At 36.1% G+C, this 25,555-nt stretch overlaps 1 protein-coding gene across 1 annotated transcript in view; it reads right to left on the minus strand.

Annotated features, from left to right (window-relative positions):
* ABCA13 (ATP binding cassette subfamily A member 13) overlaps window positions 1-25,555 on the minus strand; it is a 489,891-nt gene that overhangs the window by 23,454 nt on the left and 440,882 nt on the right. The window contains exon 59 of the mRNA XM_027837266.1: window positions 23,284-23,376. Within this exon, the coding sequence (XP_027693067.1) occupies window positions 23,284-23,376 (93 nt within the window). The remainder of the gene's footprint in view (window positions 1-23,283; window positions 23,377-25,555) is intronic.

The following is a 25,555-nucleotide window of genomic DNA, read 5'->3' on the forward strand; positions in this document are numbered from 1 at the left end:
TGACACAGTGGATAAAGAAGGAAGAGATGATATATTTAGAAATAAATGTGATGTAAAGCTGATGAAAAAAGTAAACTTTTAAAATAAAAAAACTTTATATTTTAAAATTATGTTCTTTGAAAACATAGTTATTTATATTCACGGTGCTTTATTAATCCTGCATAACAAGTAGGATTAAAGTGATAGACTCAGATTAGTTAATATATGTAAAGTGTTTTGCAAGCCTAAAATGTTATATAAGTACTGGTTATTATTTGTAGTAATAGTAGTGGTGGTGGTGGTGGTGATGGTGGTGGTGGTGGTAGTGGTGGTAGTAGTAGTAGTAGTAGTAGCAGCAGCAGTAGCAGTAGTAGAGAAGTAGTAGTAGCAGCAGCAGCAGCAGTAGCAGTAGCAGTATAGTAGCATTATAGTAGAAGTAGGGGTGGGGTGGGGATAGTAGTAGCCATAGTCATTGTCTGTTGGTAAGGAGGGAACTAGTCATAGGAAAATACCTATACACATAAGGGTGGAAACATTTAGGTTTATTTTTTCTTTTTTAATGTCTGCAGAACTACCTTCTAATAAAAAAATATATATTTTTTGGTTTATAGATCAATCAGTACCATGATACTATTGTGTGATTTTGATTTTTATTCTAGACAGGAATTCTTAAAATAGAGTCTATGAATTCCTTGTTTTAATATTTTGTTTAACATAGTTCAATATAATTTTTTGTAATCCTATATATTTTTATGGATTTAAAGACATTATTCTGAGATAGGATCCATATGCCTCACAAGACTACACAAGGTGTCCATCACACACACACAAAGTCTCAACCCAGATATTCTAGAACACAAGATGAGTGATCAGCAAATGACAACTTCAGACTTTTGGATACTTAAAACAGTTGGATCATGCTTGACATTTGTAGACCATTTACAACTTTTAAATTCTCATTTGTTTCTCTACCCCTGTGAAGTAGGCAGATCAGTTGCTATTTATTATCTCCACTTCCCAGATGAGGAAATTGAGACCTCTAGAAATACATGGCATACTAAACATCACATAGTAAGTCAGTGGCAGAGTTCATACTAGAACTCAAGTCTTCTGACTCTTAAATTAGCCTGTTCCATTTTATAATGATCACACTATAGTTTGGTGCATCTGAATCTGATAAACCCACAAAAGTCTAAGATTAATCTAGAAAGATTCAGAATATGTTAGGCAGTTTGATAGAATAGGGACTGCTATATTTGGAGCTGAAAGCCATGAATTTAAATTCTGGTTCTCTCAGTACTTGTTTGAATTTGCGCCTCAGTTTCTTCATCTCTAAAATAAAAGGATTAAAATAGATTTTCTTTACGAATCTTTAATGATTCCAAGTCCCGGAGAGGGGGGGAACTAGGATAGATTAAATTAATCTTGAAGTTTAGTAAGATTGGTACCTAATTATCCCTAGATGCCTATTCATCATCATCATCATCATCATCATCATCATCATCACATAGAGGAAATGGACAAAACCTATGTGCTGTGAATTTGAGGTGGGGGGGAACATCTGGTCTCCCCCTTCCAACATTTAAAAGTAATTTTACAGGACTATTTCAGAATATTTCCAGTGATGGTAAGTCCACTACCAAATGTAATAGTAATAATTTAAATTTGAATATAAGCTTACATTTGTTAGGCAATATTAAAACTTGTTTATATTACTTTTTTTAATAGCTTTATTTGCTAGAAAGTTCTCCCTTATAATAAGCAAAAATTCTGCCTCCCAATAAATTTCAGACATTGATTCCAGGGGCCAATATATAGCACAACTCAAAATAAATCTAATTCCCTTTTCCTGTTTTGACATGATTCTAAAGAACCTCATCAAAATAAAAAATGCCTTTTCAAGCTTTTTCCCAAAAAAATTTCCAAAAAGGATAAGAATCAAGTATTTGAGCTATTTAAAGGGGTGGGAGAGGTAGGAGAAGTTAAAAAAAAAAAATAAAAGGATATAATCTCCTCTTGCTTAAGTATAAATGGTTGAACATCTGGGAGCTGGCAATTATGGGCAAACATTTCCAATAACCTGAATTCTCAAAGACCTAGATACTCAACTCATCAAATGAAAAATCCGGAAGGACTTCTTGAAAGACTATGTGATCCTTAAATTTTCCTGGAGTAATTACATTGGGTCAATACTAATCCCATCCAAATGCATGAAGTCATAGAAATAAATAAGATGACAAATTACTGACATCAGTTGGGTTAGCAATGCTAAAAAAAAAAACAAAAAAAAAACCAAGATTAACCGATTTTTGTCTTCCTAATTCACTATTCTTTTAACATGAAGAACATATCTGACATTGAATTCCAAGCCAGAAGATTTGGGTTCTAGTTTCAGATCTTCTATTAACTAAAGGAGTTTGAACAAGTAACTTCAGTTTTCTGTGCCTCAAGTTCCTTTTCTGTCAAATGAGGGGGTTCACTTAATTTATTTCTAGGGTTGGTCAGCTTTTGAATTCTACAATACCTTTGATTACTCAAGAAAATCATATTACATGGTACCTAAATGGAACTCCCAAGGGACAAAAATGAAATTGCAGTGTTCAGCAGGCTTTGAAACATACATGTGCATAGATAGATAGACAGACAGATAGATAGATAAATACACACACTATACAAACACATAATCTTCCACACAGATGTAAATATGTAAATGCAGCTAATAATAATGATTTCATTTTCAAAGGAGCCATATTATCCCATGGTAGAGTTCCCTATTCTAAGACTTCATCTTCCTAGTCATAGCTATATGAATACTTAATTAGAACTACTACCTACCTTGCAATTTATTTCTCTTTTTTGTGGTAAAAATTTTAAATGTTATTTATTTGCAAATATTCATGTTATAATCTCCTTTGAAAAATAAAGTCCCAGGGCATGGAATTCATTATTTTTCAACAAAATCTACATAAATCAGGGCTTTTTAAAAAAAATTGATAAACAAAAAGACTTGATAAAATATATTCTTTGGCATTTTATTATCTTTTCTTTTGGAATCATCGTTTTTCATGCTGGCACCAGTATAGAAATCCTTTGTTAGATTGTGTGGCAATCAATTAATGCTTTTTTATACATATTTTTTCTCTCTTTAACCAAACCAGCTAGGACATTTTAATCATGTGTTTCGTATTTTAAAAATACACTTTTTATTGGCTTGCTGATACTTATTCCCAGGCTTTGGGTTTTTGCTGAGGTCAGTTCCAAAGGCATAATACAGCTGCTGCCACCAGCTGCTGCTGCTTCCTTCCAGGTGACTTCCTGATGTGTCTGCCGTCTGCTGATACACATGCACACATCAAGGTAATGATGACATTGCCCAGACGATAACACTGATGAGGAAGAGCGGAGTCTCTCTTTACTTGGAATAATCACAGCTTTCCCAAAAAGACTCGGGAAACAAGTGTCACCCTTACCTACAGCAGTGGACTTGATAGTAAGAAGATGGCAATTAGTTTCCCATCTTTCCCACTTCCTCCTGGATGGCCTTAGGCAAATCCCTCCACTTCGCTGAGCCTCAGTTTCCTCACTTTCAAACAGTGGAGATAATAAGTGGATTCTATTCATCAAACAATCTTTAAGTGCCTACTAAGGGCAGGGCACTGGGGCAGGTGCTAGGGATAAAAAGACAAAAAGCCAACTGTCCTCCTGTGCCCCTTCAGGACTTCACATTCTATGGAAGTGGGAAGGCTATAATTTATACATAAACAACTAAACTTGAAAGTAGACACTAGATACTTTCAGTATACAGAGAACATTAAAAGCTGAGATAATGTTGAAAAGTCTCAGCTTCATGGAAGAAGGAGATGGCCTTCCTTAAAAGACCTGGGATCTCTTTTAAAGGAAGCTAGGGATTTTAAGAGGCAAGGATGAGAAAAAGGTCTGTTCCAGATATTGGGAACAGCTGGTGTAAAGGCCTGGCTTAGTAAATGAAATGTTGGCTTGGGTAGGAGGAACATAATCCAATTTGTCTGGAAGGTAGAAGAGTTGTATGAATTAAGCTAGAGAGGCAAGCTCCAGCCAGACAGGGAAGTGCTTTGAATGCCAAATAGAAATTTGCATTTGATTCCAGAGGCAGTAGAGAGTGAAGATTTTTGAGAATGGGAATGATATCGTTGGGTATGTTACGTAGAGGCACTAGTTTGGCAGCCAGGTGGCTAATAATTGAACTGCTCATTTCAGATGATTAATAGGATCATACATATAGAACTAGCAGGGACCTTAGACTAGACCATTGAGTCAGACTTCCTCACTTTAAACTGAGACAGTGACTTACCCAGGGTCTCAGAGCTGTGTCTCAGGTATGAATTAAACTATGGTCTTTTGGATTCCAAGCACTTCAGTCTATCCATTTATACCTCCTAACTCCCTCACACCAGTGTTTTGAGACAAAAAAAGAAAATGCTTTGTAACCTTTAAAGTATTATTTTAAAATTATTTATTATTATTCACAAAGGCAACAGGTCACAGTGGATAAAGAGCTTACTTTGAGTTGGTAACACCTGGGTTCAAAAGTGATCCATGCTAGTTATGTGACCCTGAGAAAATCAGGTAACTTTGCAGTGCCTCCAGGCAATTCTGTAGGATTATAAATTACAGAATAGTTGCAAATCTGCATCAGTGGACGGAGTTTCCTTACCAGGAGCTCCCAAGTACATTGAAATCATAAATACATCATTGACCTCATTTATAGCTTCAGAGATAACAATCAATCAACAAACATTTATTAAGCATCTACTATGTTCCAGGCCCTGAACTGACCACTGGGTCAAAAAATAGACCTTATCCTCAAGGACCTTACAATCTAGTTAGGGAGACAATGCATAACCAAATATATAAATCTATATGCAGGATAAATAGGAAATAATTAGTAGATGGAAGGCTCGAGAATTAAGAAATGTTAGAAAGGGCTTCCTGTAAAAGATGGGATTTTAGTAGCTACTTAAAAAGAAGCTAAAGAAGGCAATGCACAGAGATGATGAGGGAGACCATTCCAGGTATGGGCAACAGAGAAAATAGAATTGTGGTCACAAATGTTAAGTTCAGTTTTCATCTCTCTCATTTACTTTCTGTGAACTTGAGTCTTAGTTTCCCCATCTACAGAATAGGAATGGCACTTGCACTATTTACCTCCCAGGGTTATTGTGAGGAATGAGTTTTATGAATTGTCCTATACTCCATGAACATGAGCTTGGAACAGTAGCAGCAACAGTAATAACATTTAGCAACAGAAGTACTCTAATGAATATATGATCACATCAATATGGATATTCCTTCATTGGTCTGTAAAGCAACCCATCCTTATCTTCATATTTGCTAGTTATCATGGTATTATAATGGTACATGAATATAATGGAATATTACTATTCTGTAAAAAATTATTTGAATACAGAATTCTGAATACAGAAAAGTATGGAAAGATCTACATTAACTGATGCAAAGTAAAGTCAGCAGAATAAAGAAAACAATATACACAATAACTACAGTGAAAGTGGAAAGAATGACTACACACCACTAAAATTAAATGTAACAAAATTTTAAAGATCAAGCTATTTGTTGTTGTTTATCCTTAGTGTTTGAAAAGGATCAAAATGATATCATGATGTTGGGGCCAACATACAGTGTATCTGACTGTGACTGATCATACAAAAATGAGCTTGGAAGGCTCTACCACAGGTTGGACATAAAGAGTCTTTATGACTATTTAGGAAGGAGAGGTTTCTAAATTTGCCCATCTCATATTTCTTTTGAGCTACTGCAGTTCTGCTTTGCTCATAGAGTGCAGTGCCTTCTTTGAGGCAGGCATGCCGTGCTGGAAGATCCTGTACCAGTGTCTCCCATGTGTCACAATCAATTTCCAAAGTTCTTCAGAAAGACCCTGAGAGTGTCCTGCAGTGTTTCTTCTGACCTCCATGTGAGCACCTGCCTTGTATAAATTCTACATAAAATAGCCTCTGTAGGCAAGTGTACATTTGGAATTCAAACAATGTGGCCAGTCCATCAGCACTGCACTCTTTGCAGTGGAGTTTGAATGCTTGGCAGTCCAGCTAGAAAAAGGAACTCAGTGTCTGGTACCTTATCTTGCGTGGTGATCCTCAGCAGGACTCAAATAAAGGGATATGAGAGGATACCCCCAACCTACCCCTTTGTGGAGCTGGAAAGCCCAACACGTTGCATAATGTTTCAAATATTTTCAATGTATCGATCAGCTGTGCTGATTTTTTTTTCCTCTCTAAAAAATACTATTTGTTATATGGGATGATTATCTGGGAGGAGAAAGGATATTTCAGATAAGTATGCTCATGTAAGAAACAGGAAGCATCAATAAATCTCATTTTAAAAGACCACTGTCTCCTTATTAGGGCAGCTACATGGTGCACTGGACAGAGTGCAGGGCTGGGAATCAGAAAGACTCTTCTTTCTGAGTTCAAATCTGGCCCCAGACCCTATAAGCTGTGTGACCCTGGGCAAGTCACTTAATCTTGTTTACCTCAGTTTCCTTATCTATAAAATGAGTTGGAGAAGAAAATGGAAAACTACTCCAATATCTTTGTCAAGAGAATCCCAAACGGGGGCATGAAGAGTCAGATACAAATGAAAAATAACTAAACAACAACAACCACCTTCCCTACTACATGTTTTTCCAATTGGATGATCCACAGTCATCTCAAACTCAACATATTCAGAATGTAACCTTTCCCCCTTCTTGCCCCTGCAATAAGTATGCTATTCTTCCAAACTTTATTTATTCAGTTGAAGGTAACACCATTGTTCCAGTTACTAAGGTTGGTAACTTTTCAATCATCAATTACTCTTCTCTCTCATCTTTTATATACAAACAGCTCCTAAGTCTTATCGATTCTACCTACACATCATTTGCATTCATCTCATGCTTTCTACTCACATGGCCAGTAGGTCAGGCTTTTGTAACCTCCTGCCTAAACTACTAAATAGTTTCCTAATTAGAATCCCAGTTACTTGTCTCTCTCCTTTCCAACATATCTTTGACAAAGATGTCAAAATAACCTTCTAGAAACACTAATCTGAATGCGTTTTCCCCAGCATTCATTGGCTCCCTCTTACCTCATGATAAAGGACAAATTCTTCAGGTTTACAAGTAAAACTGTTTTCAATCTGGATCCACACTACTTTTTTTTTATTAATTTATTTTGATTTATCAATAATCACTTCCATATGCTTTTGAGTTTAAAAGTTTTCTCCCCCTCCCTCCCCTCCACCCTCCTCAAGACGGCACATAATCTGATATAGGCTATACATTTACATTCATAGTAAACATATTTTCACATTAGTGATGTTGTAATTAGAAATTAAAACCAATAGGAGGAACCATCAGAAAGAGGAAACAAAACTCAACAGAAGAGAAAAAAATTAGCATCCACACTACTTTTCTAGGATTAATGTACACTACTCCTTACATGAACTCTATGTTCCTGACAAACTGCCCTACTTTCTGTTTTCCAAAATCAGCACTCAGTCCCTATATCAATGCCTTTGGAAATCTTGTTGCTCGAGCTTAGCAAGCATGCTCTTTTCACAATTACATCATAGGATCTCTAGCGTCCTCCAAGGCTCAGCTCATATGCCATTTCATATGGGAAGGCTTTCTCGATTCCCTCCCTTAGTTGTTAACACTCTTTCCCTCAAATTCAAATAATCACATAATTTTTATCTGTTTACTTTCAGTGTATAAGCACTAGAGTATAACTTTCATGCAAGTAATAGAATATAATCTTCTTTCTTTCCTCCTTATTTCCTTCTTCCTTCTCTCACTTCTTCCTTCTTTCCTTCCCTTCATTTCTTCTCAATCAGTGATTGTTGGTTTGCTTTAACCTTGTGTTTCTGCTCATCTATTAGGGCAAGATGTAAACAGTCTACTAGATATAATGAATCTTGAAGTAAAAAAAAAATCTAGATAAAACAGACATTCATTTCTCCTCTTGAATATATTGTTACTTTTTTCATGATAGTATAAATATGTACTGAGTAACTGAGCTTTCCATAATGTAATAATAAGATCTATCTTAGGATTATTATTTTAGCATTTCATTCCATCAAGTTTAATGAGGCAGTTAATTATTAGCACCTGCCTTTCCATGGAAAGATTGCTCTCTAGAAGACTAATAACATATATGTTAACGTGAAAGTTTTTGTTTCTTTTAGTATGCCTCTTAACTCACATTTACCAATGTATGATCTTTATTTGAAATAACACAAATAGGATAACTGAGAATTCTTTCTCTTTAAAGATCAAAGGCTGACATGCTTCAGTGTAGCCCTAGGCAAATAAGCATCCTCCAGCATGACAAGAAAGTAGGCCAAACCTCCATATGCTTCAGCGTAGCCCCAGAGAAATGGAGAAACACCCTACCAGGCCTCAGCACAAGTCAGACACCACCACTAGGACACCAGCTTAGCACCAGGTAAGCTGCCAGACCCCTACAGCCTTCAGAATTGCCAGCAACCTCACCCCTTAGCACAGTACCAGATACGAGAGTCCCCCCCAAGGGGCCGTAGGGCAATGGACCAGTGCAGCACCAAGTAAATAGGCAGGGCCTACAGCCACTGGCACAAGAAGCCTGAGACAGTGCCCCTTCCACCCTGGGTGCAGAGCTCAGATTTAAAAGAAAGGAAAAAGGTTAAAAAAAAAAAAAGTAAAAATGAAAAAGAAAAAAAGAATCTGACCATAGAAGGTTATTATGGTGACAGGAAAGACCAAGACACAAACTCAGAAGAGGACAACAATATCAAAACACCTATAGGCAGAATCCCAAAGAAAATGGGAATCGGCCTCAAGCCCAGAAAGAACTCATTGAAGAGCTCAAAAAGAGCTTAAAAATCATATAGACAGGTAGAAGAAAAAATGGGAAAAGCAATGAGAGTGATGCAAGAGGATTATGAAAAAAAAAAAGAAGTTAACAGCTTACAAAACTGCTTACAAAGTAGAATTGGACAAATGGAAAAGGAGACACAAAAATCCACTGAAGAAAACAAATCTTTAAAAAGTACAAGTGACCAAATGGAAAAGAAAGAACAAAAGCTAATTGAGGAAAGCAATACCTTAAAAGTTAGAACTGGGCAAGTGGAAGCTAATGACTTTATGAGACATCAAGAATCAATCAAACAAATTCAAAAGAATGAAAAATTGAAGAAAATGTAAAATACCTCATGGGAAAAAAACAATGAATCTGGAAAATATATCCAAGAAAGATAATATCAGAATCATTGGACTACCTTAAAGTCATAACCAAAAGAAGGGCCTGGACAATATCTTTCAAAAAATTATCAAGGAAAACTTCCCTGATGTCCTGGAACCAGACAGCAAAATAAGCATTGAAAGAATCCACTGATAACCTCAGGAAAAAGATCACAAAATAAAAACTCCAAAGAATATTATAGACAAATTTCAGAACTATCAGGTCAAGGAAAAAATACTACAAGAGGCCAGAAAGAAACAATTCAAATATCAGGGAGTCACAATCAGGATTACACAAGACTTGGCAGCTACAACATTAAAGGACTGGAGGTCATGGAACATGATATTCCAGAAGGCAAAAGACCTAGGACTACAACCAAGAATCACTCACCCAGCAAAATTAAGCATAATACATCAAGGGAAAAATGGTTGTTCAATGAAATAGAAGGATTTCAAACTTTCATAAGACCAGAATTAAACATAAATTTGACCTCCACTATCAAGAACCAAGAGAAGCATAAACAGGTAAAAAAGAAAAAGAAAGCTTAAGGGATTCAATAGAGCTAAACTATTTACATCCCTACATGGGAAGATGATACTTGTAATTCTGAAAAATTATATCACAAATAGTACAGCTAGAAGGAATATATATAGACAGAAGATATGGGTATAAGGTGATTTTGAGGAAATGATACAAAAAAAATTAAGGAATGAGAAAGAGGGGTACAAAAGGTGCACAAGGAATGGATAGGTAGAATGGGGTAAATTGTTTCACATGAAGAGGCACAAAAGACCTATCACAGTGGAGGGGAAGATAGGAGGATGACGAATGAACATTGCTTGAACCTTATTCTCATTAGTATTGGCTCAAAGACAATCATCATACACACAATCAGTTGAATATAGGAATCTATCTTACCTGACGGGGATGAGGTCAAGTAAAGGGGGAGTGTTGAGGATTGACAGAAAGGAGGGCAGAACAGGGAAGTTGGTAGACAGAAACAAAACACTAGTGAGGAGACAAAGGATAAAAGGAAAGAAAGGACAAACGAGAAAGAATAGGTTGCAGGGAAATATATAACTGTAATGTGAATGGGGAGAACTCTCCATAAAACAGAAGCAGGTACCAGAGTGGATCAAAAAACAGAATCCTACAATATTGTTATTTACAAGAAAAACACTCGAAGCAAAGAGATACATGCAGAATAAAGGCAAAGGGGCTGGAGCAGATTCTATTATGCTTCAACTGAAGTGAAAAAAAAAAAAAAAGCAGGGGTAGCAATCCTGATCTCAGACAAATTAAAAGCAAAAACAGACCTAATTAAAAGAAATAAGGAAGGAAACTACATCTTGTTTAGAGGTATCACAGACAATGAAGCAATATCAATACTAAACATATATGCACCAAGTGGTATAGCATCCGAATTCTTAAAGGAGAAGTTAAGTTGCAAGAACAAATAGATAGCAAAACTATACTAGTGGGGGACTTAGACTGTTCCCTCTCAGAATTCAATAAATCCAACCAAAAAATAAACAAGAAAGGAACTAAGGAGGTAAATAGAATATTGAGAAAGTTAGATATGACAGACCTTTGGCATGATTTAGACACAGAAGGGTGACACCATAAGCAAATTAGAAGAGCAAGGATTAGTCAAACTATGGGGAGGGGGAAAATTCATGACCAAACAAGAGATAGAGAGGATTACAAAATGTATAATAGAAAATCTTGATTATATTAAGTTAAAAAACTTTTGTACAAACAAAAGTAATGCAATCATGATTAGAAGGAAGGCAGAAAGATGGGAAATCATCTTTATAGCAAGTCTCTGCTAAACACCTCATTTCTCAAATATATAGAGAATTAAGTCAATCCAGCAATACCACTACTAGCTCTGTATCCCAAAGAGATCATAAAAAAGGGAAAAGGATCTACAACATGTTTACCACCTTTTTGTGGTGGCAAAATATTTGAAATTAAGGTGAATGGTTGAACAAGCTGTGGTATATGAATATGAAGAAATGCTATTGTGCAATGAGAAATGATAAACAGGCACATTTCAGAAAAAACCTGGAAAGACTTGTATGAACTGATGCAAAGTGAAATGAGCAGAATCAGTAAAATATTGTACATAGTATCAGCAACATTGTGTGATGATCAACTATGAATGACTCAACTCTTCTCAGCAATAAAATGATCCAAGACAAGTACAAAGGACTCACAAAAGAAAATGCTATTCACATCCAGATAAAGAACTGATAGACCCTGAAGGCAGATCAAGGCATTTTTTTCATTTATTTTATTCTTTCTTGTGGTTTATCTTCCTTCCAAACTGTTCCTTCTTTCACAATAGTGACTAACATGGAAATATTTTTACATGACAGCATAAATATATATATGTAAACCATATCAAACTGAGCACTTTTTTCAGAAGACGGGAGTGAAGGAGGGAGGGACAAAAATTTGGAACTCAAAATCTTGTAAAAATGAACACTAAAATTTTTCTTGATACATAATTGGGGAAAAATAAAATACTAGTTAAAAAAATAAAAAATAAACCAATAAGAAAAGATCAAATGTTGAATAGCTTTTAAACAGTTAAGGAGATTAAGTTATAACAGAATTCTTCCTCCTTCCCAGCTGAGATAGTTAGGTAATGAAGGGTGCATCAAGGAAACCTGAGTTCAAATCTGACCTTAGAGACTTACTAGCTGTGTAACCCTGGGCAAATCATTTAAACTCTGTTTGCCTCAGTTTCCTCACCTGTTAAATAGGAGTAGTAATAGCACCTACCTCCCAAGTTTGTTGTGAGGATCAAACGTAAATTGTGTAGCATAGTGCCTGGAACATTGTAAGTGTTAATATAGATGTTAGCTATTATTATCATTCAAGTCACTTAACCTTTGTATGTTCAGTTTCCTCATTTGTAAAATGGGGATAATAACAGCATCAACCTCTCAGGATTGTTTTGAAGATCAAATGTGATGCTTGCAAAGCACTTAGTACAGTATCTGGCATATAGTAGGAACTATACAAATGCTTTTTCCCTTCTTTTTTCTTCCCTATGCTATTTCCCTAACTATTGTTGTTCCTTAAAGCTTTTTTTTTCTGGACCTTCTTTTATCCTCTCTACATTCTCTCTTAGTGAGCCCTTTCCATATATTTATCTTCTCCATGCAAATGAGTAATAGACATATATCCAGTCCAGCATCACCAGTTGCCTATAAGATATTTCAAACTGGATGTATCAAAGACACAGAAACTTCAACAAGTCTAAAATAAAACTCATGATCTATCTCCAAAAACCAACTCTTCTTCCCTTGCCTATTTCTGTGAAAGCACCACCAATTCTTCTGGTCTTCAAGGTTCATAATCTTGCCATTATCCTCAATTCCTCACACACCCTCTCTTCCATGTAACCACCTGGTTGCAAATTTTGCTGGTTTTACCTCCACAAGCTTCTTGTATCTGATTCCTTCATTTCGGGTCTTCTTCACAATTCATCTGAATGGTGGCAATGTATCCAATTGGTCTTTCTAACTAAGGTCTCTTCTCAATGAAGTCTACTCTCCACATTGCTGTTAATGTGATTTTTCTTAACCACAAACCTCATCATGTTATTCCCCTACTCAATAAATGCAAGTGGCTTGCTATCGTCTCTAGGATAAACTATAAACCCTGGACCTTGAGTGCCTGGCCCCAATCTATATTTTCAGGATCATTGTTTATTTCTTCCCCCCCCTCACTCTTCTATTCAGTGAAATTAGCTACTTTTGTTGTTGTTGTTCCTCGAAACACTACTCATTTCCCATCTCCATACATTTACACTAGAGCACTCACTCCTCACTTCCGTACTATATAATCCCTGTCATCCCTCAATGCTCAGTTCAAGAATCTTCTTCTTCAGGAAGCCTTTCCTGATTCCCCTACATTCTAGTGTCCCCCCCTCTCAGACTACCTTGTATTTAACTACTTTCCATTTATTTGTGTTTATTCTTTTTTATATTAATTCTATATGTTTACATTTATATACACAAATATTTTCTCTTTTATTAGAATGTAAGCTTTTTGAGAGTAAAGATTATCTCTTCAATTCGTAGTACCGTAACTAGAACGTGGTAATCACCTAATAAGTACTTATTGATTGGTCAACAATTTCAGTTCACTTAAGCAAATACTTTTTAGGCCCATAAATAGGTATAAAAACTGTCCTGGGGTTATATAAAATTAATTTTAAAGTTTTGTTCTGGAGTAATATTTTAAAAAATTAAAATAAATAAATACAAATTCCCCTGGGGCTTACAATACTATTAATAAAAGAGAGATAAGCACAGATAAATATTATGCTTATATAATGGCTGATAATAGCTTATGATAACATAATAAATTGTTGTTGTTTGCCCACCATTTTCAAAAAGGACTAATGACATCATGGGGTGATATCTCAACTTGTGCATGAATGGGATGTAAGGTAGGCAGAGTTGCACAAAGTCACCATCCTCACTCTCTCTTCTAGATTCATCAAAATCCAGTGGCAAGACAAATGTAAAGACAACTGAAGATGACTTTGGATGCAGTGGATGACCTCTTGATAACTGACTAAATTCTAAATGCTCCACAGTGTCTGCTTCAGCGACCTTCATGGCTGTGTGAACAAATTGATCTCATCCACCTATTCCACCAGGGAAATCTTCACATGCTTGGAGCAGACATCTCCTTAACTCACTGATGGTTTGAGGCCTATAACATCTGTAGCATGTACCTCCCAGGGTTGCTGCAAAGGTCAGATGAGATAATGTATGCACAGCTCTTCTCAAGACTTAAAGCTGTATGTAAACATTCCACTCCTGACCCATCCTCAGATTTGATCAATGCTTTAAACTGTTTGACTATTCCCACCAACCATCTGGATTTATTGATACTAAACTATTTGTCCTTTGCATCATTGCTTGCATTAATTTCTCGTAGTAGGACTTTGACCTCATCACCCATAGAGACCATGTCCCTTATACATATAATAAATAATAGCTTAGTTTACATTTATAAGTAGATTTCACATTATGTAAAAGGCCTACATATGTATATATGCATATATGTATACATTATTATTATTACCTTTGATTCTCCTCAGAATCATGTGAGATAGAAGAATATATGGGCACTAGAGACAATATTTTCTGCAAGTTGAAAGGACATAGAGTTTATTTCTAGCTAGAAGATTTGGGGTAGATTTTTTTTTTGTAGCTAACATGAGCTAGAATTCAAACAAAAGAATAGGATTTTAATATTCAGGTAGAGGGCAGGAAATAACGAGTCATTCTGGCCATAGGAAACAGCAAGAACAAAGCCATGGAAGAGAAATACCTGAGATTAATTGGAGACGCTGTTGTAAACAGAAGCAATCCACAATGAGTAGAAGTATGACGTAGAGCTTGAAAGATAGGTTAGAGCCAGATGTTGAGGGCTACAAATGTCATGCTTGAAAATTTCTAGTTTATTTAAAATGAAATAGAAAGTAACTGAAGATACTTGAGAAATATAGTGATGTGATCAGATATGTTTAATAGAAAGGATAATTTTACAGTGTTGTGAAGAAGACACAGCATAGTCAAATGGAAATGGGATTAGGATTATATGATCCTATAACTTAGAATTGGAAGAGAATTTAGGAAGTATCTATTACAACCACACTCATTTTACAGTTGAAGAAACTGATGCCTGGAGATATTAGGTAACTTGTTTAAACCTACATAAATAATAAACAGAAGCAGAAGGATGTGTGCACCATGCCTCCAACTCCAAACATTTATAAGATTATATGGAGTGGTAAATATTATCCCAATAATTTTAAAAGGAGAAGGGGAAAGTCAAAGTGGAGTCTGCTAAACTATAGGGTAGTGAGTTTCATTTTAATTCCTGGGAAAATTCTAGAAAACATGGGATAATTTGTGAACACTTAGAATAGGAAGCAAAGAGTCCGTAAAGCTCCACCAAGAATGAATCATACCAAAGCAACCTTATTTTCTTTTTTGGATGGGATTACTAGACTGTTAGATCAGGGGCATGTTTCGGACACAGCTTGTCTTGATTTTAGCAAAGCGTTTGGCAAAGCTTTTCATGTTGTGCTTGTAAGGATCAGACAGACATGTGGGCGAGATGTTATTATAATTAGGTGGATTCTAAATTGGCTGAATGGTTAGATCCAAAGCATACTCATTAATTTTCAGATGTCTGGTTGGAAGGCAGTCTCCAGTAGAGTGCCCCAGGGATCTTGTGCATAGCCTCAAAATGTTTTAAACATAATTTTTTTTTCAGTTTTTAACATTTTTTGGCTATATAGATGGGATGCTTGTCAAGTCAGATAACAGAAAGCTGGAAGGGTAGCTAACAAACTAGATAATTAAGTCAGGATCCAAAATGATCTTGGCAGAATTAAACATTAAACCCCATCTAATAAGATGACTCTTAGTTGTAATGAATAAATTCTTACACTTCAGCTGAAAAAATCAACAAAACAAATAGCAGATAGGATTGAGATGACTAAAAAGCGATTGATAAAGATTTGGAGGTTTTAGTGAACTAGGATAATATCTAAAGTTCTCAGTCTAGATTTTAAAGTTTTTCATGAGCTGGCCCCAAACTATCTTTCCAAACTCATTGTACATTTACTTGTTCTCTTTGCACTCTGAAATCTAGCCAAACTGACCATCTCTTTGTTTCTTAGACAAGATACTCCATATGCCATCTGCCATCTGTCTTTATATTGGCCATCCTACATGCCTAACATGCATTCCCTTCTCCACCTCATGGTATCCCTCTTTTCCTTTCAAGATATAACTTAAATACTACCTTCTATATCCAGCCTTTCATGAGCCCCTTCCAACTGCTAGTATAGTTACCTCTCAAATTACCTTATATTTAAATACTCTGCATGAATTCTCTTTATAATTAAATATTTTTATATGTGTATATATATGAACATATTTATGCATATATGCATATATGTGTGTATATACATATACACATCATAATAAGGAAATCAACAAATATATGTTGATTTTATATATATTTGTTGATGTGTGTGTGTATTTGTTGATTTCCCCATTATGATGTAAGTTTCTTACAACTAGGAATTTTTTCACCCATTGGATTTGTATCACCAGTGCCCAATACAGTGTCTGACACATAGTCTGAACTTAATAAATGCTTACTGAATAACTCAATGTAAGTCAACAATGTAAAACAGCAGCTAAGAAAACTAATACAATCTCAAAAACGAATGCATTAAGACAAGTATAGGGACAGCCAGGTAGTGCAGTGGATAGAGCACTGGGACTGGAGTCAAGAAGACATAAGTTTCAATCCTGCCTCAGAAGCTTATATTGCCCTCAGCAACTCACTTAACCTTTTCTGTCTTAGTTTCCTCATCTGTAAAATGAGCTGGCAAAGGAAATGGCAAACTACTCCAATATTCTTGCCAAGAAAACCCCAAATGAGGTCACGGAGTAAGACATGACTAAAATGACTGAACACTAAAGAAGAAAAGTATAGTTGCTATGGCTAGGGAGATGAGCATCATTTGAAGGAATGATATACCTCAAGGAGAGAATACATAGCAAAAAAAGGGTGAGGGGAAGACCATGATAACCATCTTCAAGTAGGATGGGAGAATCACAAATTTACGACTGGGAGGACCATTAAAGGTCATCTAGTACAATCACCTTATTATTTATTGGTGAGGAAATGAAGGCCATGGGAGTTGCCAGTGGTCCAAGGCCACACAAGTAGCGAGTGCCAGAACCATGATGCAAACCTAGACCCTCTGATTCCAAGTCCAGAGCTCTGCTCTGAACCATGCTCCACTTCTATCTGAAGGGCTGTTATATAAAAGACAGGTTAGACATCTTCTCTGCGACCCAAGGGTACAAAACTCAGAGCAATGCGCGGAAGCAGCAGAGCCATATTTCAACTTGGCGTGAGGAAAATCCCAGAAGAGATATCCTAGAGTGTAATTGGCTGCTACAAGAAATAGCTGCTTCCCCCTCACTAGAAGATGTCGAACAAGGCATCATTGACTAAATGCCTGTTAATTGGGAATGTTTTAAATAGAATTCTTATTCAGTAACGGGTTTCACTAAATGGGCTCCATGGTCCCTTCAAACTCTGAGATTCTGTGATTCTGTATTTCAAGTCATTCAGACCCTTCGAAGATGAGTGTCCTTTGGGAAGTCACTTCTGCCCTCTAACCCCTATTTTCTCATCTATAATCTAGGGACAAATACTATAGAGCTTACATTTACTTCACGTGGTTGTTATAGAAATTTATTCAAAGTCACAGTAAGGTCTATTTGCCAAATCTAGCAGTCTTTTCTCAGTTCTCATTCTTCATGATCTCTCTGCAACATTTAGCCCTGTTGACCACTCTCTCCTCCTGAACACTCTCCATGAAGTATCTTTTCTTATAGTTATTCTCCTGATTTTCTAAAATAATATAAAAATATTTTTGCCATTTAAGGCCTTTCAAAACCTAGCTCTGATAGACCACTGCAAGGTTAATATACGTTGCTCATACACAATCTATACTCTATCTGAATTGGTTCATCAACTCTTCCTCCTGCATAACCTTCTATTTCCCATCTCCTGGCCTTTGCAGAAGTTGTCCCCACTCCACAGTGACCCTTAAATTCTCTCAGAGTCCTAGGGGAAATAAATTCCTCCTCCTCAATGCCATTTCTCTTGAATACTTTTATCTGATGTGTTTTCCACTCAAAGATAATAAACCTACAGAGGGTCTGATATTTATACAAACAGCTACTCAGTAATGATACTTTTAGATCTTAAACATAGTAATCTACTTAACACAAATGCAAAATTAATATCATTGATATTACTGTATTAAATTCAATGCATAAATGATAAATATATCACAATATACACATAAACCTTGTTTACACTCTCCTATCAATTCACTCAGTAGCCATGGCAAAGAAGGATCACACCTTTACAGGAACCTGGCAAGGAAGCACATTAGGAAGGAAAATCTATGTAGTCAAGGTAAGTCACAATTCTGATTTACAGGTTTGGGTGTTGATGGTCCATTCACATATATCAGTACCATACAGAACTGCTTCTTTACTAACTGTTTGATTGTTGGTCCTCACCAGTCTTGATCTGACCAAAGCCAGATTCCTCTTCTCTACTCAAACAAAGTTTTTACAAGTGCTTTTAATTTGCTCTCCCCTTTAAGAATGTATTTAGAAAGTATTGCTTCTTAATATGAATATCAGGAAATATTTTTACCTGATTGCACATGTATAACCTATATCAGAATGCTTACTGTCTTGGGGCAGGGGGAGGGGAGGAGAGAGATAGAATTTGGAACTCAAAACTTAACAAAAAATGAATGTTAAAAATTGTTTTTCCATGTAATTGAGGGGAAATAAAATATTATTTAAAGAACTGATAATACTTTTAAATCATACCACAATCTCCAAGTATTTATATGATTTTTCTTTTTTTTGTAAATTAACCCTCTCTAGCCATAAACTTTTATGTGCAAATTTCCTAAAGAGCTTTGCAGCTCTGAAGGAAAGAAAATGGTCCAACATCTTTTTGATATTATTGAAACTGTTTATTTACATATTTCTCCAATTTTCAGTAAGTAAAATATCTTTCTCTGCCTCTTTATAACATCAAATGCTTCCAACACAAGCGAGACATCATTCTACATTGCTCACAAAGGAATTTCATACTTTATAATTACCTAAGAGTTCATTTTCTGTCCCAAACTGGTCAAATCCTCACTGAAATCTATGTTTCTTCACGAACGCATATTAAAATTATTTTCCTATTTCTTTTAGACATCAAGAATAGCAAAGTCTTATACCCCTTCACAATCAATAAAAATCTGTACCTTTACACGTAAAAGTAAAAAAAAAATAGTTATTTCCTTATCATTAAACTGCTACCTATGAAAAGGCCTTAAAGGGACAACTTACATTCCATCATTTCTTCCTCATAGCTAAGTTTTTGATTCCTTACCTTCCTTTCAAGCTCAGCTTAAGTGCCAACTCCTATAAAAACCCTTTCCTGATCACCCAGATACCTTGTATATATTTTGTACTTACTGTTTGTTTATTTACAGGTGAATATAATATATCCCTTCTAGAATGTAAGACTCTTGAAAGCAGGAAATGTTTCACTTTTGGCTTTGTAACTCCAATGACTATAATAGTGCCTGTCACATGATAGGTTTAATAAAAGCTTCTTAGGGACAGCTAGGTGGTGCAGTGGATAGAACTCTGGCCTTGGAGTCAGGAGGACCTAAGTTCAAATCTGGCCTCTGACACTTGACACTTACTAGCTGTGTGACCCTAGGCAAGTCACTTAACCCCGATTGCCTCACCAAAAAATTAAATAAATAAATAAAATAAAAGCTTCTTAGTTAATTAAATAAGTATCCATGCATCTACATATGGATATATAATATTTTGAAAAAAGTAAAACTCTTAAACATGTCTTTGATTATTGTGATTATGACTAGGTACTGGAATGGGGAGGAACTGGATAAGTTATAAAACCATTGCCATAGGTCTATGTCAGTTGTCCATAAACTTTTTGGATTGCATCTCCCATCAACTATACATAAATACCACATGTATATATACATATGTATGTATATGTGTTACTATAATAATAATTATATTTCATATAAAACAAAAAAGTAGAAAATAAATGGAAATTAAGAGAAAATAATTTTTAAAAGAACAATTTATTTGTTAATGGTACAAACAATTTTGCTCTCAGTAAAATTTTATTTAAAGGATATTTCATAGTACATCATAATGATATTTTAGTTACACAATATGTTTTGTTATTTCTAAAATCTTAATTTAACACTTTGCAACCAAGTGATTTGAAAATTTGGTACAAAGTTTATTTTATTTTGATATTTATTTTGATGAATGGCATAGCTAGAAAAGAGACTCCACAAAGATGCATAGATCAAATTGGAAGAAATGCACCAGGGTAACTACGCTTACCAAAGCATGATGCTCATTTGCAATCCCATCCATGGTTATGAGAAGTTTTTGTTGAAGTACAATTAGTAAATTGTTATCTTCTCAGATGCCAGTCATTTGTTCTTACAAACTAATCAGAGAATGTTGCATTTTTTGTTTTTTAAGCAAAATAATTCAAAATCCACTGATGCTATTTGTTAACAATTTTAAATAGTTTAGAAACTGTTACTCTAAGTTTTTTTTTAAATGGTCAGATAATGGGTTACATAAATTATCTTCAGCAAAAAATATCACATAACAATTGAAATACTTCCAAGAATGTTTCTTTTGAATAGTGGTTACTTTTAAATTCATTATTGAAATATCCTCTTCATTGTGTGAAAGGATAGATTAATTATCTACATATATAATATATCTTATGTAGATATATAACATATATGTATATTAATGTGTTAGGTAGTATACTACCGATGGCAACTTTTTTATCACAGAAGAGAACAACCTATTTGGGCCACTTATATTTTTATGAAAGAATAAATATATATAAATAATTTAAAATTCAGTAAATCTTCTAAGCATTTTCCCAAAGAAAAATAGTGAACTGCTGCTTAGTTTGAAAGCTTTCTTTCAATGGTCATACCCCATCACTTTACAAAGATAGTGAACCAAGGTGTCTTGAGAAACATGGGTACCTTTAACAGAAATAAAGAAATTCAGGAAAAGGGCAGTTTTGGAGGTAAAGATAATGTGAGAGAGGCCATACAAATCATAACTCATCCATATCTACCCATCGTATGTAATTCATTCTGTCCTGTGGAAAACAAAAAATTGATGGGGGGGAGAGGTAAGATAGGCAGGATTCTCACTTGCTATTGCCTTGAAGAGATGCTTGCCACACTCGTGGCATGATATGGATGACAGGCAAGAGATATTAGAATATTTTCCCAGCTGCATCTATGAAGATGTTTTGGATGCCCAGGTTGTGCAAAAGTTATAACTGCTCTGAGTGTCTGGTGCTTGGTCCAGAAGGAAATAAAGGAGAAAGGTTTGGACCTTATATAGCCACAGAGGGAGAGCTTTAGGAGGCAGGCAGAGTGTAGACTACTGAAAGATAATGTCTGATGGAAGTAGTTGGATGGTAATGGAGAAAAGCCACCATGATTTACTATCTTGGAGTGTGGAATACAACCCTGTCTTCCCCACCCTTTTTTTTACTGATCACAAGGTAACTGAAGTCATTCCACATTATGGGGTTACATGTCTCCTATTTTGCAGATCTGGGCAAAAAAGTAATGTATATCCAGTTAGAAGTTGTGTCAATGAGACTAGAAATGAGGGAACATATGAAATAGATATTTCAGTTATAATCTATGAGACTTGACAAATGATGGGAAGAAATTTGTGGGAGAAAGGGGAAGTAAAAAAGAAAAATCCAAGATGATTCTAATTAGGGTCTTGATAATTGGGAGAGTAGCACAGAGAGGGGAAAAATAGACAGGAGAAGCATGGTTTGAGAGAAAGGTCATGAGGTAGTGTCTGTTCCTCACACATTTCACTCATCTTTCATCTCCATGGTTTGACCCCATCTGTTGGCATTGCCTGGAATTCACTCTTATACCTGAGAATACCTTACTTCCTTTAAGACTCAACTCAGGCTCCATCTTCTACATAAAGCTTTTCCTAATCCTTAGCTGCTACTGCCATTCCTTTCAAAAATACCTTATATTCATTTTCTGTGGGTCTGTGTGTGTGTGTGTGTGTGTGTGTGTGTGCGTGCACACATATGTATGTGGGAAAAAAAAAGGGTGCAAACCTTAGTGGACAGAGGTCCAACCTTGAAGCCAAGGAGACCCAGGTTCAAGACTTGTCTGTGACATATTCTGACTGTGTGACCCCGGGCAAGTGACAGCTTCTCTGTGCTCTAGGTAACTCTTTACAAGTTGCCAAGTAGGTATCAAATTACTTCACTGGTAAAGGGAGTTTGATCATCTCAGAGTTTCCTCTACCAATGAAATCACATCTCATATCAGTAATCTGCATATAATTACCTGTACATACTGTTTCCCCCAATAATATATCAATTCCTTGAGGCCAGAGTCTTTTCAGTTTTTGTTTTTGTTTGTTTGTTTGTTTGTTTTTTTGTTTTTGTTTTTGCAGATCCGATGTCTGGCACCACAAGTGCCTAGCATGTAATAGATATTTAACAAATGTTTCTTGGTTGATTGATTAGTTTCTGGTCATAGCAACACAGGTAAACACAAATGCAAGCTATAAATAGCACAGAACTAAGCTAAACAATAACCATATCAGGAATCAGAAATCAGGATAGAGATCTTCAGGTGTGTGCCCAATTATAGTCAGAGGGTTGTAAAATAGTTTCCCTATTCATTTTTTGTTTGTTTAGTAATTTTGCAGTCCTGTCTGACTCTTTGTGATCCCATCTAGGGTTTTCTTGGCAAAGATACTAGAGTGGTTTACCATTTCCATCTCCAGCTTAGAGGCAAATAGGGTTAAGTGATTTGCTCAGGGTCACACAGCTAGTAGTGTCTGAGGTCAGATTTGAAGTCAAGTCCTTACTCCAGGCCCAGTGCTCTATCCACTATGCCACCTAGCTGCCTCTCCTCTTCATTATCCACCCCCCCAAAAAAATAAGCATTGAAGACACTCCAGTGACTTACCATTATTGCCTAGTTAACTTGGTAAAGAATGAAGTCTAAGCATCAAGCACCACTGCATTCAGTAACAGTGGGGCTTTCTGAATCCAGCCCAGTGGGGCCTTGCCTCTTCATTTCTAACTATCCATGCTGAATACAGGCCTCTTGGGGCATGTTACTAAACAGAATCACTCATGGAAAAAACACAATTCTTTCACTCTTACACTTCAATCCAGACAAAAAAGAGGACAGACAACAGAAATACCACTGCTTCCTTACCCACATTATCAGTGCTGCTGAAATGGTTTGCAGAATTGAGTAATAGCAGGCTCAATTGTCCAAAAAAAAAAAAAGGCATCATACCTGTTTTTAATATGCTGGGGAGAACCCAGACACTTGAAACTGCCATCGACCATGATTGCCAGACGAGTGCAAAGGGCTTCACACTCTTCCATGCTGTAAAAATAAGGAACAAAAACCCATTAAGCAGTTAGGCCATATTCTTTGTAACCTTGGCTTTGTTCAAAGTATTTTAATTGATCTTTAAATTAGGCTAGAAACAATAGAATACACAAAGAACTTTGATAATATTTAAGCATGGTTCCAGTATGTTGTGACAAAAAACAATTGTCAAATGACACAGATGTATATCTGTAGGAAAATCCTGGGTAGTTGGAACTCACATATTATGGAATACTGATGAGTAAGAGAAATACTTGCTGACTCTTCCCTGGATGCGTCAAGGCTGGAGGCAGCAAATGAACAGGAATTCAGAATCATTAAAGTGCTTGTGTAGGATGTGGGAAACGTGTGAGGAGGTACTCTACAAACAGCAGTCACGGTCTTTAGGAGATCTGAATCCCACTCACATCTTCTAGAGGGATCTGAAGGGTTCAGGGTTGCTCCTGCCCTTGTATTCTAATCTCTCCTCCTTCCCTACTTCTCTCTGATTTTTTGGTCATCTTCTTCCTTAAATCCAAAGGTTAGGATGCAGGTCTTGAGAACCACTACAATTTCGACTGTAAGTAGAACTTCCCTGTACATAGTGTAAGGATGAGGTGGTCTGCGCTGTCTGTACAGAGTTGTAAGCTATTTCTTTGTAGAGGGGCAAGTCAGACTCACTCCTGAACAAGCACGTGCTGATATAAAATTGACCAAACTTATGCTTAACATTACTGTTGTTGTTGTTCAGTTGTTTTCAGTCACGTTCAACTCTTTATGACCCCATTTGAGGTTTTCTTGGCAAAGATACTGGAGCACTTTGCCATTCCCTTCTCCAGCTCATTTTACAGATAAGGAAATGGAGGCAAACAAGGTTAAGTGACTTGCCCAGGACCACAGAGCTAGTAAATGTCCAAGGCCAGATTTGTTCAGGCTTGGCACTCTAACCACTATGCCACCTAGCTGCCCTTACCTTTCTATTAGGAGGAATGAATTGCGATGTTTCAAGGAGTGATCTCTGTTAAGTTCATAAATTCTATTCTATGCACTCAAACAGATTCATAACATCCAACTTTTGTAGTTAATTTGTCACAGAATGGGTTGACAGAAATTATGGAAATTATGGGAGTTAATGGCCATTCAAAATCCTTCCAAATACATGAATATTAAGCATGCTACCTGGTACAGTGGGAAAAGTGTTAAGTTGGGTACCATCAAATGTGAGTTAAAATCTTATCTTTATTTGTGTGTTGGGGGGCGTGTCAAGGTAGGGTAGAAATGGCTGAATGATGCAGTAGAGTTGGACCTTCTACAGTAGCTCTGAATATATAATTTATATATATATATATATATATATATATATATATATAAAACATACGACAAATATTTTAGATCAAATTTAGAAGCATTCACATTTTCCATTTCAGGTAACCAAGTCAAGTCCTGTCATTTCTACCCTAACAATCTCTCTTATATGTCCTATTTTTACCATTCACACAGCATCACCATTCTAGTAAAGGTTCACTACACCAGGGCTATTGCAAAAGTCTTCTGTTTGGTTTTTCTGCCTCAAGTCTCTGTACACTTTAATGCATCCTCCATGCAACTAACAACGTGACTTTCCTAAATCACAAATCACAGCCCCCAACTCAATAAATGCTAATTGCTCCCTATTATGTTTGGGATCAATCCCTTCACAACCTTGGTGCTTTCTATCTTCCTGGTCTTCTACACTTTACTGTTCTCCTAAAATCCAGCAATACCAGCCTTCTTGTAGTTCCTCACACAAGATCCCCTATCTCCCCACTCTATTGTTTCACTGGCTGTTTCCCAAACCTGAAATGCTCGCTCTCCTCTTCTCTGCCATCCGCCTTCCCTGGCTTCCTTCAAGACTCAGCTCAAATCCCACCTTCCACACCTTATAAGTCTGCAAAAGGCTTTTTCTGCTCCTCCAACACACACTGTTAATGTCTCCTTTTGAAGATTGCTTTCTACACTCTGAGTATAACCCATATATACATAGTTGTATGCATGTTGTGATCATAGTAGAATGTGAGCTAAAGACTGTTTTTACTTTTCTTTGTAGCCTCAACATTTAGCACGGTGCCTTCCATACAACAAATGTGTTATAAATTTCTGCTGACTGACTGACTTAGAGGCACTGATGTTAAATATACTTAGTACCACCTCTCAT

This window comes from Vombatus ursinus, unplaced genomic scaffold (assembly GCF_900497805.2).
Source record: "Vombatus ursinus unplaced genomic scaffold, bare-nosed wombat genome assembly UNPS02014820.1, whole genome shotgun sequence".
Classification (NCBI taxonomy): Eukaryota; Metazoa; Chordata; class Mammalia; order Diprotodontia; family Vombatidae; genus Vombatus; species Vombatus ursinus.